This window comes from Eumetopias jubatus, unplaced genomic scaffold (genome assembly GCF_037043125.1).
Source record: "Eumetopias jubatus isolate StellerSeaLion01/CBP00866 unplaced genomic scaffold, mEumJub1_p1.0 scaffold_10, whole genome shotgun sequence".
NCBI classification, from domain to species: domain Eukaryota; kingdom Metazoa; phylum Chordata; class Mammalia; order Carnivora; family Otariidae; genus Eumetopias; species Eumetopias jubatus.
The window spans coordinates 59,974,816-59,990,137 of NW_028274816.1; the positions used below are offsets into that span (position 1 = coordinate 59,974,816).

The 15,322-nt window shown below is 47.3% G+C and overlaps 2 protein-coding genes across 2 annotated transcripts; both read left to right on the forward strand.

The window, feature by feature from the left end:
* Window positions 1–2,002: 2,002 nt before the first annotated feature.
* On the forward strand, window positions 2,003–6,071 carry LOC148163270 (protein FAM90A27P-like). Its single transcript, XM_088027017.1, has 7 exons — window positions 2,003–2,074; window positions 2,497–2,663; window positions 3,636–3,775; window positions 4,241–4,463; window positions 4,622–4,730; window positions 5,470–5,860; window positions 5,944–6,071. Exons 1-7 carry the CDS (start codon window positions 2,003–2,005, stop codon window positions 6,069–6,071), a joined length of 1,230 nt encoding a protein of 409 aa, XP_087883143.1.
* Window positions 6,072–6,197: 126 nt separating this feature from the next.
* LOC148163271 (uncharacterized) lies at window positions 6,198–12,755 on the forward strand. Its single transcript, XM_088027018.1, has 3 exons — window positions 6,198–6,311; window positions 12,196–12,255; window positions 12,372–12,755. Exons 1-3 carry the CDS (start codon window positions 6,198–6,200, stop codon window positions 12,753–12,755), a joined length of 558 nt encoding a protein of 185 aa, XP_087883144.1.
* The last annotated feature ends 2,567 nt before the right edge of the window (window positions 12,756–15,322 follow it).

A 15,322-nucleotide genomic window follows, 5' to 3' on the forward strand; every position in this document is an offset into this window, starting at 1 on the left:
AAATAGAAGAAAATAGGGAGAGGGGGCCATTTTAGGTGTTAAAGTAAAGATTCGTTAATTGTTTCGTAGAATTTCTTCGGGCAGATCCTGATTCAAAATCTACTTCAAAAATGTTAATTTTTAGACAAGTGTTAAGTTTTAGATCATTGCAGAGAATGATCACCCAGACCCAGGGCTTTTAAAAAAGTATAAGTGATTTATTAATTTATCTTTTATGCCAATGCGTTCATGAGAACTTGTTTGGAGCTGGTTGAAATTCAGAGCCCTGATCATGAAGCCAAAAATGAAACAGAGCAGCACCTCAGCTATGAAGCTCCCAATCCAATGGAGAGGCAAGAATTATTCTACCTTAATTTGTCCTTGGGAAATGTTTCTCGCTACTCAATTTTGGTCATTTAAAGTTTGAAGGAGGGGCGCCTGGCTGACTCAGTCGGTGGAGTATGAGACTCTTCATCTCGAGGTGGGGAGTTCCAGCCCCACACTGGGTGCAGAGTTTACTTAAAAAAAAAATTCGAAGAGGAAATTGTACTTTACACTGGATTTTCAAATATGTTTGCCTCAAGATTGGATATGGCATTTCTTCTAATATAATCTATTATGATAAATTTTATTATCTTTTTATGACAGTCTGTGGTAATGCGTTCTATTGCTGTTTTCAAAGAAATAATATATTTTCCTATACACTCTTTTCCCATTAGATCCCATTTATGTATGTATGTATGTATGTAAACTCTGCCCCAATGTGGGGCTTGAACTCACTACCCTGAGATCAAGGGTTGCATGCCCATGGGGCGCCTGGGTGGCTCAGTCGGTTAAGCGTCTGCCTTCGGCTCAGGTCATGATCCCAGGGTCCTGGGATCAAGCCCCACATCGGGCTCCCTGCTCAGCGGGGAACCTGCTTCTCCCTCTGCCTCTGCCTGCCTGCCTACTTGTGCTCTTTCTCTCTCTCTGTCAAATAAATAAATAAAATCTTAAAAAAAAAAAAAGAGTTGCATGCCCTACTGATTGAGCCAGCCAGGTACTCCTAATCCCATTTAGTTTTTGATTAATTAATTTCATTTTTTTCTTTTTTTTTGAGGATTTCATTTATTTGTTTGAGAGAGATGGAGAGAGAGTGCATGAGTGGGGTGTGGGGAGAGGGAGAAGCAGGCTTCCCGCTGAGCAGGGAGCTGACCCGACCCCGGGGCTCCATCCCAGGACCCTGGGATCATGAACTGAGCCAAAGGCAGACGCTTAAACGACTGAGCCACCCTGGCGCCCCCCTCTTGTAATCTTTTGTTTTTCTGCTCCAGTTTCTTTTTTTTTTTCTCTCTGCTACAGTATCTTAAGATGAACACTTCCTATAAATTTTATATTTGCATATAATATGGCCATTTAGACCATTTAGGAATTTCCCCCCTGAACAAGGTTTTGCCCTGCTCCTAAGTTTTGGCATAAAGTGCTTGATCTTTTATTTCCTTCTCTATAATTTCCATTTGAATTTCATTTTTTATTTTAAGGAATTTGATTTCAGAATTTCTGGAAATGTAGTGAATAGTTTGACCATACTTAATCTTATAAAGAAGTTAAATAGTGTAGTTATATTTACTTTTGTTCAATTATGACAAAGGGGAAATATACAGTGTAAGATATCCAGTTTTCTAATATATTGAATTTTCTTTTTGAACCCGATTACATGATCCCTTTTTCCAAGTGTTTTATGGTACAGTATAAGGTCCCTAAGTATGTTATCTGCATTTCACATATATATGAAACATTTAAGTCTAGTGGGGAATTTTTTAAAAAATTCATTGCCTTATTTCTCATTCAAATTGGTACTATGTTCCTAGTAGAAGATTATGGAGGTGTAGTTTGAACAAAAGGTAAAAGGGGAGTCGGCAGCGTGCTGAGAGATGGGAGCTGGCTGCGTTGTGCATTGGGGAGTCCAGGGATGTGCAGAATTCAGTGGTTTCATTTTCTATCCCCCGCAGGGCAACAGAGTCCCTGGGACAGACCAACCCCGATGGACCCCACCAGGCTTTCGATGGAACAGGGGAAAGAATTCTTAAAGCAGCTTGGGATTCCACAGAGAGACGTAAGCGTGGGACAGGTTGGCAGGTGACATGAGGAGGAAGGAGGTGGCCTCCCAGTCTAGTGCTGAGGCAGCTTCTCCTCCCATGACCGTGACCCGGGGTGAAAGCCCATGATTAGCAACGTGGATATTTGGGCACTGGCCAATTACAGGGACGTGCAGTGATCAGATGGGCAGGCAGAGGCGACTGTGCTGGCCTCAGTTTCCACCTGGGGACCACCAGCATTCCCTCTGCCCACAGCTCCCCCTCGTGGAGGTCATCGGCAAACTCACTGTTGAGGTGGAGGAAAGAGCCTTTACTCTCTGATTAGCGTTGCGTCCAAGAGCGCACGAAAAATTCGGAGTTTATGATCGTCCATGATCTGAAGGCGTCCTCCCGTGTGCAGAACTCTGACTGCATCTTGATCCTCTTTCCTCTCTGCCAGCTTGACTTGATGACGGAGAAATGGGTCGTTGCTGCCGCCGTGGAGGTAATGCTCCGGTTTCCCCTGATGCCAGGAGAGGACCCTAGTGCCCGCTGTGTCTCCAGTAAGAGATGTCAGCCTTCAGGGGAGCGGCCTCTCACAGCTTTACGGAGACACCAAGAGGAGAGGTGGGACGAACGTCGCGGAGCAGCGTGGCCGGGGCCTCCCTATGGGGCGCGGGGGTGGGCTGCAGACTTGTGCGCAGACCTGCCGGGCGGCTTCCGACATGTGTGACCCTCTCCGTCTCCCGGGCTTTTCTTTGTGAGCTTTGCCCGTCCTCGTGGAGCTGACAAGGTAACCTCAGGTTGCGGGTCCCTGTGCGCCTCTGTGCCCCTGCTGAAAAACCGGCATGTTGTCATGGTGACGGGGGGGGTCACGTATGAAGTTTCACAGGTGTTCATTAGCATCGCATCAAATCCCTGCAAACCTTTGTCAGAGGAAGTGGCAGGTTTTCTCGGTAAGATGTTATCTGTGGAAACTGAGTTTTCTGGGCGCCTGGCTGGCTCAGTCGGTTGAGCGACTGCCTTCGGCTCAGGTCATGATCCTGGAGTCCCGGGATCGAGTCCCGCATCGGGCTCCCTGCTCAGCGGGGAGTCTGCTTCTCCCTCTGACCCTCTTCCCTCTCGTGCTCTCTGTCTCTCATTCTCAAATAAATAAATAAAATCTTAAAAAAAAAAGGAAACTGGGTTTTCAGGAAATCCGTAGGGAAAGAATCACTAGTTGTTGGCCTGCTTATTGGTTTTGATAAATATGGGGAGAGGCTTTGAGCTTGGAGGGAGCAGCTGGACGAAAACCCAGGACGCGGGCCTGAGTTACACTGATGTTTTCAGGTTGCAAATCTAATTTTCACCATTTATAGACCAAGTGGCCTTTTCTCAGGCAGTGTCCTAACCTGGGAGTAAGTAATGATGGAAAAACATCACAAAATGGCACAGAATGGGACATCAGTTCATGAGGGACCACATCACTGTGGATGTACTTAGGGATCGGTGAGCCCCCCATGCAATCCAGGCAGAGAAGTAGGGGTATGAGGGACTTCTGTCTCCGTGTCTACATAATTATTATTATTATTTTTTTTTTGGTCCTTTTCTCGTGAGTAGAGAATCCAACAATCCGTCCCTGAGGGAGAAAGACCAGAAGCCCAAGGATATGGCAGGGGATTGCACATACCCGCGGCCCCCAAGACCCCCTATAGCTCAGAACATGAAGAAGCTACAGAGGGGGCCAGTGGGGCGAAGGAATCCCCCCCCCAGAGGAGGCGTACACCGGGGTAAGTGGGAGCTTGAGTGTTTCAGGAACCAGAGGATCTGCATGGCCCCCAAAGATTGAGTTTAAACACAGAAACCTGTGTGTCTATAACTCAGGGATTCCGACTTAGCCAAGCCTGGCCTGTTTCTGATGTCCTAACTGGGGGACTGGCCCATTCAGACCCTCTGAGGAGCAACCTTATTCCCTGTTTAGCGTCCCGTTCCGCTTAGTGTCTGTGCAGTACTCAAATCCAGTTTGTGGACATCTCCTTTAGATGCTAAATTCCTTCCTCTAGATCGCTTTCTATACAATGGGCTCTGAGCAGGGCCATTACATCTTGAATTTCCTGGCCATGGGCCCTGGGTCTGTGTCCTCCTCTCCCCCAAACGAATACCAACTCCAAATATCTGTCCTGACATGAACCTTTGAAAGCCGCCCCCGATTTCCGCTGTGTCACTGAGCACTCTCTCCCTCCGTCCGCAGGTGAAGTGCAAGAACTGCGGGCTCTTCGGGCACCTGGCCAGCAGCAGGAGGTGCCCCGGGAAGTGCTGGGCCTGGGGCCTGGCCCCCCAGCCCTTGGGCTCCAGGAAGAATGAAAACTTGGAACCCAAGAGGCCTCAGGACTTACAGATCCCAGGGTCCTCCCACAGGACGGACAGCAGGAAGGAACCAAGACAGAGGTGCGGAATCACAGAGTCGGAGCGATTGGCGGGCAGTGGAGCCCCCTTTCCCCTAACCAAGGGCGAGGTCTGGGCCCCAGGAGCGTTCCTGGTTCCCGGTTTCTGTGTGGGCAGGAAGGTCAGGGGCATCCGGACAGTTCACATGATCTGCCCTGCAGGCCAGGAGAGCGGAAGAGGGAGGCTCTGCCACTGAGACCGCCCGTCAGACGACCACAGAAGCAGCAGAGCTCCCGGAAGGAGCCCATGGACGTGGGTGCCCACCTGAGGGTGAGTCTCGCTTCTGCTTCCCTGCTCCGGGTCTCCATCTGCGTTCTGCTTCGTTCTGTGCTGCTCGGGTGTGCGGGGTTACATTCAAACCCGGGCTGGCCTGGAGGAACCACCTAGGAGTCCTACGTATTTTTCATATTACAGTTTCTTTATTTGAAGCACGTATTTTTTCTGTTTTGTGCAAGTCGGCCGGCAAGTGTTTGTGGAGGCGTTTCTGTGCCCAGGTGAAGGGTTCTATCAGATGCCCTCTGTGATCCTATATCAAGACGAGGCATCTTTCAAGATACCCTTCAAAAGGATGGTTGCCATTTACACTCTGCACGTTGTATGCTCCCTGGATCTTAACAACAAACGGCATAAGGAAAGTTTTAATTGTCAAATCTGATAGGCAACAAACACTAGACGGGTATTGTAATTGCCCCCCCACCACCACCTCTGAGGAGCGTATCTCTGCAAATGTGTGATGACTGCACATCTTTTGCTGTGACATTTAGTTTTGTACGTGCTGTCTGCTTAAATTGGGTTGCTCCTTTGTTTCCTTCTGATGTAGAGACAATCCTGAGTGTTAGTTATTTCCCCCTATTTATTGTCTGAGTCTGCTGTTTTACCTTTGTGTCCTCCGTTGCTTCTGATTTCCATGGTTTCTACTGTGATATGGCTGAATGCGTCAGTCCTGCGTGGAGTATGGTTGAGAGTTGTGATTCCTGAGGTGTCTAACACGCGGTTCCTTCTCCCACAGCGCCCCACCAGGCCACTGCCCGTCCAAACAAATACTAAGCGATCTGTCCTGGGCCCGGTCCCCACAGGTCAGCCACCGGTTGTGATACCTGACAGGCGGTCCACACTGCCTCTCAGTAAAGCCCCGGAAATGCGTGCTTGTGAACCAGCCCAAAGATGTGGGGTGGTGGACTTGCCCTGCCAAGCTCTAAAAAGCTCCTGCCAGGACCCGCCTCTCGTTGCCAAGTTGACAGCCAGCAGGCCTGATGTTTTCTCCCCTGGTGTTCCCCAGTTTGCCAGGAAGACACTGGCCCAGACACAAGCCAGGCATCCTCCCGTGGCCTCAAGGCCCCACGCGCAGCCTGTCGTGGGAAAATGTGGCCAGAACGCCAAACTCAGCATCCAGGCACCAGGTAAGATGTCTTCTCAGGTCGCTCTCCAGACTTGCCAGAACCCTCCACAGAAAGCAAGATTCGGCCTCTTCTAAACCCCCAAGCTGAGTCCCTGGTGACCTGGTCTGGGGGCTGTCCGGGCTCTTCAGCCGCTCCCCAGTACACTTCTCTTGGATCCAAACAGATAACCCCAGGTGACCGGGAAGACACCAGCCCTGATGCCCGGCTTTGACCCCCCAAGCCCCACCCAACTCACCTGGTCTGAGCCCTGTCCAGGCTTGTGCCGGCCCTAACCTCCACCACCCAGGCATGTTCCAGGCCAGTGGGGGCAAGGATGGGACATGAGATGGGGCGCAGGATGGCGGAGCTCCAGGTTTTCAGCTGCTCCTGTCTCCCTCCAGAGAAGTCTACACCTGCTGGTCCGAGCCCTCACATCTTAGAGGTGTCAGAAAGACAGGTTCCCAGGGTCCCAGTGAGGAGGATCCTCTGCCACTGAGGAGAATGCCTGAGGGTGGCCGCGTGGAGAGAAGACTGGGCATCCGGTGTCCCTTCACTGGAAGTGGCTGAAAGATGGGAAAAGAGGCAGGAGCACCTCTTTTCTGTGTCCCGTGAGTCAGGCACCTGTGGAGGTGTCTGTGTGCGTGCTGGGGTTCCAGGTGACACTGGGGGTCACCAGACAGACACCGCCTTTAAACTTTGTGCATTTAAGTTGTATTTAAAATGGAGCTTATGAAGTTGTCACTTGTCCTTTGTAAATCAAGTATCGTTTAAGAAACTGAGCCAACATGGGGAAGCCATGTTATACCCTAATGTCAATAGAAAGCTATGAAATTCGTCGGTGCGGGTGGGTAAATGACGAAAACTTGGGTAACTGGGAGATGATTGTGGAGAAGAGCTGTACCCCTGGAACAGTGCCCTCTCCTGGGTGTAGAATTTTCCACTTTCAGGGAGTGTTTCAGTGGGAATTCTCTTTGCCTTGGGGAATGGGGGATATTCTTTTAACCTTTACATTTTGTTATTTAAAAAAACCATTGCAATGTTATGGTTGATTACTTTCTTTCAGGATTAATAAAATTCTCTGAAACAGAACATGTATTACAGCTTTTTTTGTTCCTCCTTATCACCTCGGGTCAATTTATTTTTTCTTCATCCAGTTTTACCTGAGTAAAGAGGAGGTTCATACAGTCTAATCCAAGGATCTGTAACTTTTAAGAAATACAGACTCTCAGGCACAAGCCAGCCCTACTGAACCAATATCTGGGGTTCTTAATAATTCCAGGTGTTTCATATGCAGGTTGAAGTGTGATAAGTGAGAAAATAGACTGGTTCTTAGTCTGCACATCAGAATCACCTGGTGAGCTCTAAATACCATAACGAGTGGTTCCCACCCCCCAGGGATATTCATTTGTTGGGTTTGGCTTGAAACGTGGCATGAGATAATAGAAAAAATATAAATATAGGTCTCTGCCCCTGGTTCCTGACACAGAGCTCCTAAAATCCCTGCAATTTCTTAAGTGATAAGGGCCCTGGGAGCATCTCTTGTGCTAATGAGACAACTCTGGGTGGGCTCCTGGGTGGGGCTGGTCACCAGAAAGACCAAGCCATGATTAGAAGATTGGGAACTCGCAAACCCACCCCCACCCCCCTTCTCTAGAGAGGGAAGGGGCTGGAAATGGAGCCGATGGTCAACTATGCCCACGAGAGGAAGCCTCCGTAAGATCCCAGTAGCAGGGCGTTTGGAGAGCTTCCAGGCTGCGAACACATCCACACCAGGAGAGTGACACACCCCAGTCCTTCAACAGACTGACAAACGTGAGTGTTCCCCTGAGTTCTGTGAGCTGCTCTAGCTAAATTAATCACTCAAGGAGGGGGTTGTTGGAACCTCCGATCTATAGCTGGTCGCTCAGAAACCCAAAGTGTGTGTGTATGGGGGTGTGTCTCGTGGGGACTGGAGCCCTCACCCGTGGGACCTGATGTGTCTTGGGGTAGATGGTGGCAGAATTGAGTTGAATTCTTGGACACCCAGCTGGTGTTGGAGGCTTGCTTGTTGGTTGGGGGGAGGGGGTGCAAAAGTGTCAGAAGGGCTCCGTGTGACAGTAAAGGAGACACAGGAGGTGGAAACTGTTTCCTTACCTGTGTGGATGTTGAGTGTCAAACCCTCTGTGGTTGTTTGGGGGTCTTTTTGTTTTTGTCTTTTAAAGATTTTATTTTCGGGAGAGAGAGAACAGGGTGAGCCGGGGGTTGGGGCAGAGGGAGAGGGAGAGAGAATTCCAAGGAGATTCCCCACTGAGTGTGGAGCCCTAAGCCGGGCTTGATCCCACAACCCTGAGAACATGACCTGAGCTGAAATCGAGTCCGACACTTGACCGACTGAGCCACCCAGGCGCCCCCTTTTGTGGTTATTTGTAACGCACAGCAAAGGTTAGGAAGCTGGAGGTAGAGCACAAAGAGAACACTACATGAAACTGTTTTGGGGAAAACTCTGTCCTGAGTCAAAAAGAGCAAATGACACTTGTCAACCTAAAATTGTCAGGAGACAATATTTAAGCAAAAGCATTTATTTGAGATCAAAGAATTGCAATGCAGGGTACAGAGATGTGGGTAGCAACCCACAGAGTGTCTCACTAGGGAGAAGTCAGGGGTTTTTAAGGACAAAAGTGAATGCTTGAATACGTTGCTCACAAAGAATTTTGATTGGTGTTGATGGCAGAAAACGAATCTTGGCTTAACTGGCTGCTAAAGTCCATTACTGTAAGAACTTGCAGGTGTGTTCGTGCATAGTCCTTGAGATATTTGTGGGTTGGCCCCATTCAAAGTTCATGGTTCCACTGGGTGAGGACGGGCATAAGGTCCTGAATGACCTCCTGGCTCCACTTGAAAACCCCTGGACATAAGTGACGCCATGTCATTTCAACTTTCACATTCTCTTCAGAGTGGGATTTCATGGGGGGGGCGGGGAGCAAACCAGATGTCCCCTTTCTCCCTGTGAGATTCTGTCTCAGGAGAGCTTCTCTGTCTTGCCAGGGCCATATTCCTAACAGGCAGTGTGATAGGACTATCCAGGCTGCCTCCTGGTCGGGGGGCCCCAAACCCAGCAAAAGATGGAGGGAAATCAAGAGACTCTTTACCAGTGTGGGTTCTTCAGCTTGGGGCTCCCCAGGTTGCTTTAATGAGGGTTTCTCTGAAACAGAAATAACACCTCCAGAGCCCCCATCGGGGACTGCAGAATAACAATATGATACGGCCATTAGCTTCCAAGTCTCAGCGAGTCCCCAGGCTCCTCTGTCCCGGGTCTGCTCAGCATGTTGGAGAAAGCCAAGAGCAGTTGGAAACGTAAGCCCTACAATCACCAGTGGTGATTGGTTTGCCAACTGGGGAGCTTCCCAGGTTCCACAAAAGAAATTCTCATTACGTTGATCCAGGAACCTGTGATCTGTGTTAGTGTCCTGAGAGTTTTTGAGGCAGGTGATCTACAGACAAGAACTAAGAAAAACCCACTGGCAAGTCTTGACTTAAAGATCCACCTGGTATGCATTTTGTTTTTGCAGTGTAATTTCCAGCATTTGATATTCTTTTCTTCTGTTGGTCAATTGGACCAACCTGGGAATGAATACATTTGAAAGAAGACCTTTGTCCCCCTTTCTATATTTAAAAAACATTTTATTTCTACATGTGAATAATTATTTAAAATATACATGTGACATTTGATGTCTTTCCCAGAGTATGCCTGAACACTGTATTCACTTAAGGACATTAACCCATCCTTCTTGCTGCTAACGCTTGGTCCATGTTGGGAGCTGAACTAAGTGTTTTACACACTTTAGATCATTCCATCTTTCTCACAGCCCTGATTCCCAGTGTAGATGTGCAGGTGTCAATGGAAAGAGAGAGGACACATCAGGTGTTGGTTTGCCAACTGGGGAGCTTCCCAGGTGAACTCTGAAGCCAGCCCCCTACACAGAGGGCAAGGAGAGCCCAAAGAGGCACAGCACTCTCGATGGGTAGGTAGCAAGAGTAAGAAGCAATGCACACATATGTACGTACCGTACTGATACTCATGCGTACAGACAACATGATCTACAATTTCTCATGTGGGAGAAGTCAGGGTTGGTTGAAAATGCACATTTCATATCTTAATATGCACAAAATTCTAGTGGGGTCTTATTACAACGCAGACTCTATTTCAGGAAGTCTGGGGTGGGCCCCGAGATTCCACATTTTAACAAGGCCCAGTGATGCCAAAGTTATTGGTCCATGGATCACCCCTTGAATGGCAAGGAGCTAGAACATTAAGAAAACACTCCTTGGATAATTTTAAAATCAAGAAGTTTATGGCTTGTTCCTGGGTTTCGGCCGCTACAAAAAAATGTTTACACAAACAAAAGGTCTAAAATAATAACGATAATTTAACACATACATTAGATATCATTTAACTGTTTATTTTATAAATATTTATATTATAAATTATGTTATTACACCGATGTATAAAACCACCAATTAATCCATGAGATCTCATCATTCCGATTTTATGAGAATATCGTATAAAACATCTAGTGAACTGTTGAGACTGAGTTTGAATCTAGTTATTGGGCCTAGAACTTAATTTCAACAGATGTCTGGAAGAGGTGTAACAATTGAGAGAAACAATAAAAAGGAGATAAGGTAACAACAGATAATAGTTTTCAAACACTTATTTGGTATAAATCGGGTAACCACATGCTAATTAAAGATTGACAGAGTGGAAAGTATTCATTGTCATAGGAAATGTCCAAGACATATTTCCAATTCTGATATGTTTTTAAATCTCATCATAGAACTATTTATAATTCTTGGTTTTTGAAAATATCTCTGGATATCAATAGTTTCCACTGATCTAAATTTTAGTATTTGGGGACAATAAAGATGCCTGTATTATGATTCTTACTGAAACAAATGAAATAGTAGTTCATACAGATGAGAGTGGCAAAATGCAATTACAGAAAATGGAAAATTTCCAGGATGGGGATATATTTATCATGATGAGGAATATCCAGTATGAGATGTGTTTCTAGTGGGCACATTCAAAATTTGGGATTTCAGATTTCAAATTTTCAAGGCTTAAAAGTCAAGGCTTATGTGAACTAATTTTGTATACCGTTTTTTAAGATTTTGAGAGAGAGAGAGAGTGTGCGCCTGCGCGAGTAGGGGAGGGGAGGTGCCAAGGGGGAGGGAGAAGGGTAAGCAGGCTCCATGCAGTGTGGAGCCTGCTGCGGGGCTCAGTCTCAGAACCCTGAGATCATGACCTGAGCCAAAACCAAGAGTCAGATACTTAACCAACAGTGCCAGCCAGGCGCCCCTGATACTTCTTTGTAAGATCAACCTAAAGAAAAAAATCCCTAGGGATCTCCACACATGTAAGTTGTGGATCCATAATCTGGATGACCTGTTTGGAGAACTCATGGACAATTTCCTTTAGCACAACCTCTGTAATTCCTACGGTGGGGTGAAATAATGAATTAAGGGGAAGACCGTTAATGCCATTTGCCAGAACTGTCTGAAATCTGCGTTAGTAACACCCCCTGTACTTCTTAGGACCCAGCCTTCTCCTGGAGAGCCTAACAAAGCAGCCACCCAGGGGGGGCAGTGTTCCCTTCACTTAGGAGTGCCCAGCAAGTGAAATGAATGGGTTTCTAAAAAATGTTCAGACCTGCAGTGTCCCCAGTCTGTAACTTCAATGTCGATGTCGTCAAGGAAAATATTTTAACATAAAAGATTGTAGTTTCGGGGCGCCTGGGTGGCGCAGTCACTAAGCCTCTGCCTTCCACTCAGGTCATGGTCCCAGGGTCCTGGGATCGAGCCCCACATCGGGCTCCCTGCTCCGCGGGAAGCCTGCTTCTCCCTCTCCCACTCCCCCCACTTGTGTTCCCTCTCTCGCTGTGTCTCTCTCTGGCAAGTAAATAAATAAAATCTTAAAAAAAAAATTGTAGTTTCAACCAAATTGCAATATAAGCCCTCCTCTCTCTCTTCTCCCTTTGTTCAATACAACACCTCGTGGCTCTGAATGAATGCAGGTTTCCTCTTCCAGCTGAGACCAATCTTGTGTCATCCTCGCTTCATATTTACTCTAAAGTGGATTTTTCTGTGTTATTGCATTTCTGAAGTTTTATAGCTTTCCATGTACATGACAAAATGTGAATCCGCATCAGAAATGGCCATTTATTTTTTACTATAGATGGCCAGATAGTACATCTTTTTACTCTTTGTAAGCTGTGCAGTCTCTGGGCACCGACTGCATCTTGCTCTGGTTGGATCAGCAGTATGTAAACACAGGGCGTAGCTGAGGTCCACTGAAATGCGGCACTGTGGTCCTGGAGAAGAACCGGAACCAGGTCCTTTTGGATCTGCATGCCTTGGGTTCTGCCCGCGCAGACCCCCATGTAAGTACTCCCTTCGTCCACATTTAATTGGGCAAATTTCCCTTTGAGCCTCCTTTCCCCATCTGTCACACTGTGGGTGCGTAAGTGGCAACGTTTACTCCTCTTCTGGCACTCAGCTCTGTGACTTCCTGGAGAACCACTTCCTCGATGAGGAGGTGAAACTCATCGAGAAGATGGGCGACCACCTGACTAACCTTCGCAGGCTGGCCGGCCCCCAGGCTGGCCTGGGCGAGTATCTCTTCGAGAGACTCACTCTCAAGCACGACGAGGAGCTTCTGGAGACCAGCAGCCTTTGCGGGGGCCCCTCTGACAGCCCCCTGGTGCCAGAGCTTGTGCCTCAGCCTCTCCCTGCAGCCACGAGGCAGCTTTTTAACCACCCTGGAGCCCTCTCCCAAGCCGTGGACCAGATGGAAACAATTAAGTTTTTTCCCCCACAAACAAAACAAATGGTGGCAAGACTGAAACTCCAGGCTCCATCTGTCCCCAGAAGTAACGGATGAATCAACTTTTGCAGAAATGTGCAACAAAGAAACAATGCCAACCAGAAGGGGACTTCCTATGGGAAGAAGATGGTGCTTTGATCTAGGAGAGCAGGAGCACTGGGGTGTATTAAATGGCCCGCCTGTTGTCACAAGCCCGCCCCTCACTTCTGTTCCTATGGCTGATGCCAGAAAGAGTAATTCGAACCTCCTCTCAAAGAATTGTGCTTGAACATTTGGACCCAGCTGCCTCAAGGTAGGGGAAGGGCTTCACCAGAATCCTAATGTTCCCAGGACTCGGGCAGCTTCCCAGGCCTGGAGAGGACACTGAAGCTCCGTGCTTAGTTCAACATCATTCTGTGTGTGTGTCTCGGAGGGTGTTTGTGGGTGAGATTAACATTCGGATCAGTAGACTAAAGCAGATTGCCTTCCCCGGTGTGGGTTGACCTCCTCCAATTCCTTGAAGACCGAATAGAACAAAGATGTTGACTGAAGGAAAATTTGTCCTCTCTGCCTGTCTTTGAGCCAGGACATAGGTTTTGTCCTGCATTCAGACTTGGACAGGTGGCGTCTCTGGATTGCAAATGACAGGTTTTGGGATTTCTCAGCCTCCATGCATCTCAGGAGCAAATACCTTAGAATACACCCTCCTTTCCCATATATGCCCATACTATCAAGATACACAATCGCACCTTGATTGCATGAATGTGGTTTTACGAATGTGAATGGTGGTGGGTGTGGTCAGGGTGGACGTATTCAGTGGGAATTATGGAGGAATACTTGAGCGTGTGAGATGTGACGGTATACGGTTGTATCTGAAAATATGTTGTGTATACACGTGTTGTTTATGTGCAAATGTGCTTGCATGTGTGTCCAATAAGGTTGTTTACCCTTGTGCCTCTAATCTCTGACTAGGATATGAGGAGTACTTGATAGTGGACATCAAATTGTGTATTTACTTTTTAGGGAAAAACAATTAATTTGAACTCCTTTTATGTTTCTTAATTACAAAAGCAATCACAGGTGATTACTGCACATTCAGCAAAAAGTAGGTGTGGAAAAATGTGGTAACCACCCAGTGCTATTTAAATGAGTAAGCGGCATTGCTTATCCCAGGCTTCTAGAACGTCCGTTTAACCCTCTGATTCCAGGGCTTTTGTTTGTAAGAGACACTTTTCCATTTCTATCTTTCATGGATATTCTGTTTAGACTTTTTATCCCTACTGGAGGTTGGGAAAGGTCAATATTCATAAATTGTGTTGCTAAAAAATTTCCATATCACCTCCACTTCCAAATTAATTAGTGTTACAGGATTTTTATTCCCTTAGGACCCGCGGTTCTTGGTCAAGCCACTTTGAAGAATTAAGAGGTAGGCCAGCTGAAGACTGGGGGGCAGCAAGGCAAAGTTTATTGAGCCATAGTATGAAGCTCCCACAGAGGCAGGGGACCTGAGAGGGTTGCCGTTTTGGCATTCAAATCTAGGGGTTTTTATAAGCTCTTTTGCAGAACTACCTTGAGCCTCCTGAGAGTGGGTCCCTGGGGATTGGCCACTAAGGCGTGCCAGTCAGGACTCTGATCATGCCCCTGTCTAACTATTGGGTTATTGTTCACGTGTTGATGGTCTTTGGGCTGATCTGGAGACTAACTGCCTCGACTTGTGATAGTGATCCATGTTTTACGGTTAATTGTTTTGTTTCGGGATGTTTGCAAAATTCACTTCTGCAGAGGCTGCTAGACAGGATGCTATCCTGGTCTTGTCTAAGCTGTCAAACAGGATGCTAGTGTGGTTTTGTCTCTGCTGTGCTGGCTTTTTTTGTTCTCTTGTTGGGGACCCTGGCCCTAAGGACCTAAGTGTCCAATTAACTCTTAACATTAGCACTGAGTTGTACAAAAAAGTCCAGTGGTTTCCAATGTAAATTATTACCTTTTACTTGTATCTCTTTGAAAATCCTTCTCAGGTACTTTGGCTAAATATCTCTACTCATAACTTAATGACAGTGTAGCCCAGGGATCTGAAGGTCGGGAAACAACTCCCTTTTGGGTAGAAAAATTTCTTAGGGGAACAGAAAATCTGGTGAGATAGGCACTTCGTTCTCAGCCCAGCGGGTGCCAGCCCTCAGTAGTTTTGCTCCCTCCATGGGAGATCCTGTCTGCCTCCAGGGATAAAGAACAAGTTTTTCCCAAACACTGCAGTAGTCTTTAGTGGGAACTACAAACTTGTCATTGTTTTTTGGTAATTAGCAACTGGGGAAAAAAGGTGTGTGTGTGTGTGTGTGTGTGTGTGTGTGTGTGTGTGTTTTGAGAGAGGTGGGGGAAGAGCAGAGAGGGAGGGGGAGAGAATCTCACACAGGCCCCCTGCCCAGCACAGAGCCAGACACGGGGTTCAACTGCACAACCCTGAGGTCTTGACCTGAGCTGAAATCAAGAGTCAGAAACTAAACCAACTGAGCCACCCAGATGCCGCAGGAAAAAAAGTTTTTCACAAATACTCTGGTCCCTGACACCTGGACGCAGAAAAAGTGGAACAAAGGTCTTCACATCTGCTGAGAGAATTTCTGTCCGTCAGGTTAGGACCCACTTACCCGAAT

Bases quoted from the DNA above. Each gene is read 5' to 3' on its own strand.
- LOC148163270 (XM_088027017.1), top strand. From the start codon at position 2,003: ATGGACCCCACCAGGCTTTCGATGGAACAGGGGAAAGAATTCTTAAAG. The intron at 4,464-4,621 runs GTGCGGAATCAC...TCTGCCCTGCAG, and splicing joins AGGAAGGAACCAAGACAGAG to GCCAGGAGAGCGGAAGAGGG. The intron at 5,861-5,943 runs GTAAGATGTCTT...TAAACCCCCAAG, and splicing joins ACTCAGCATCCAGGCACCAG to CTGAGTCCCTGGTGACCTGG.
- LOC148163271 (XM_088027018.1), top strand. From the start codon at position 6,198: ATGGCGGAGCTCCAGGTTTTCAGCTGCTCCTGTCTCCCTCCAGAGAAG. The intron at 6,312-12,195 runs GTGAGGAGGATC...GTCCTGGAGAAG, and splicing joins GACAGGTTCCCAGGGTCCCA to AACCGGAACCAGGTCCTTTT. The intron at 12,256-12,371 runs GTAAGTACTCCC...TCTGGCACTCAG, and splicing joins CTGCCCGCGCAGACCCCCAT to CTCTGTGACTTCCTGGAGAA.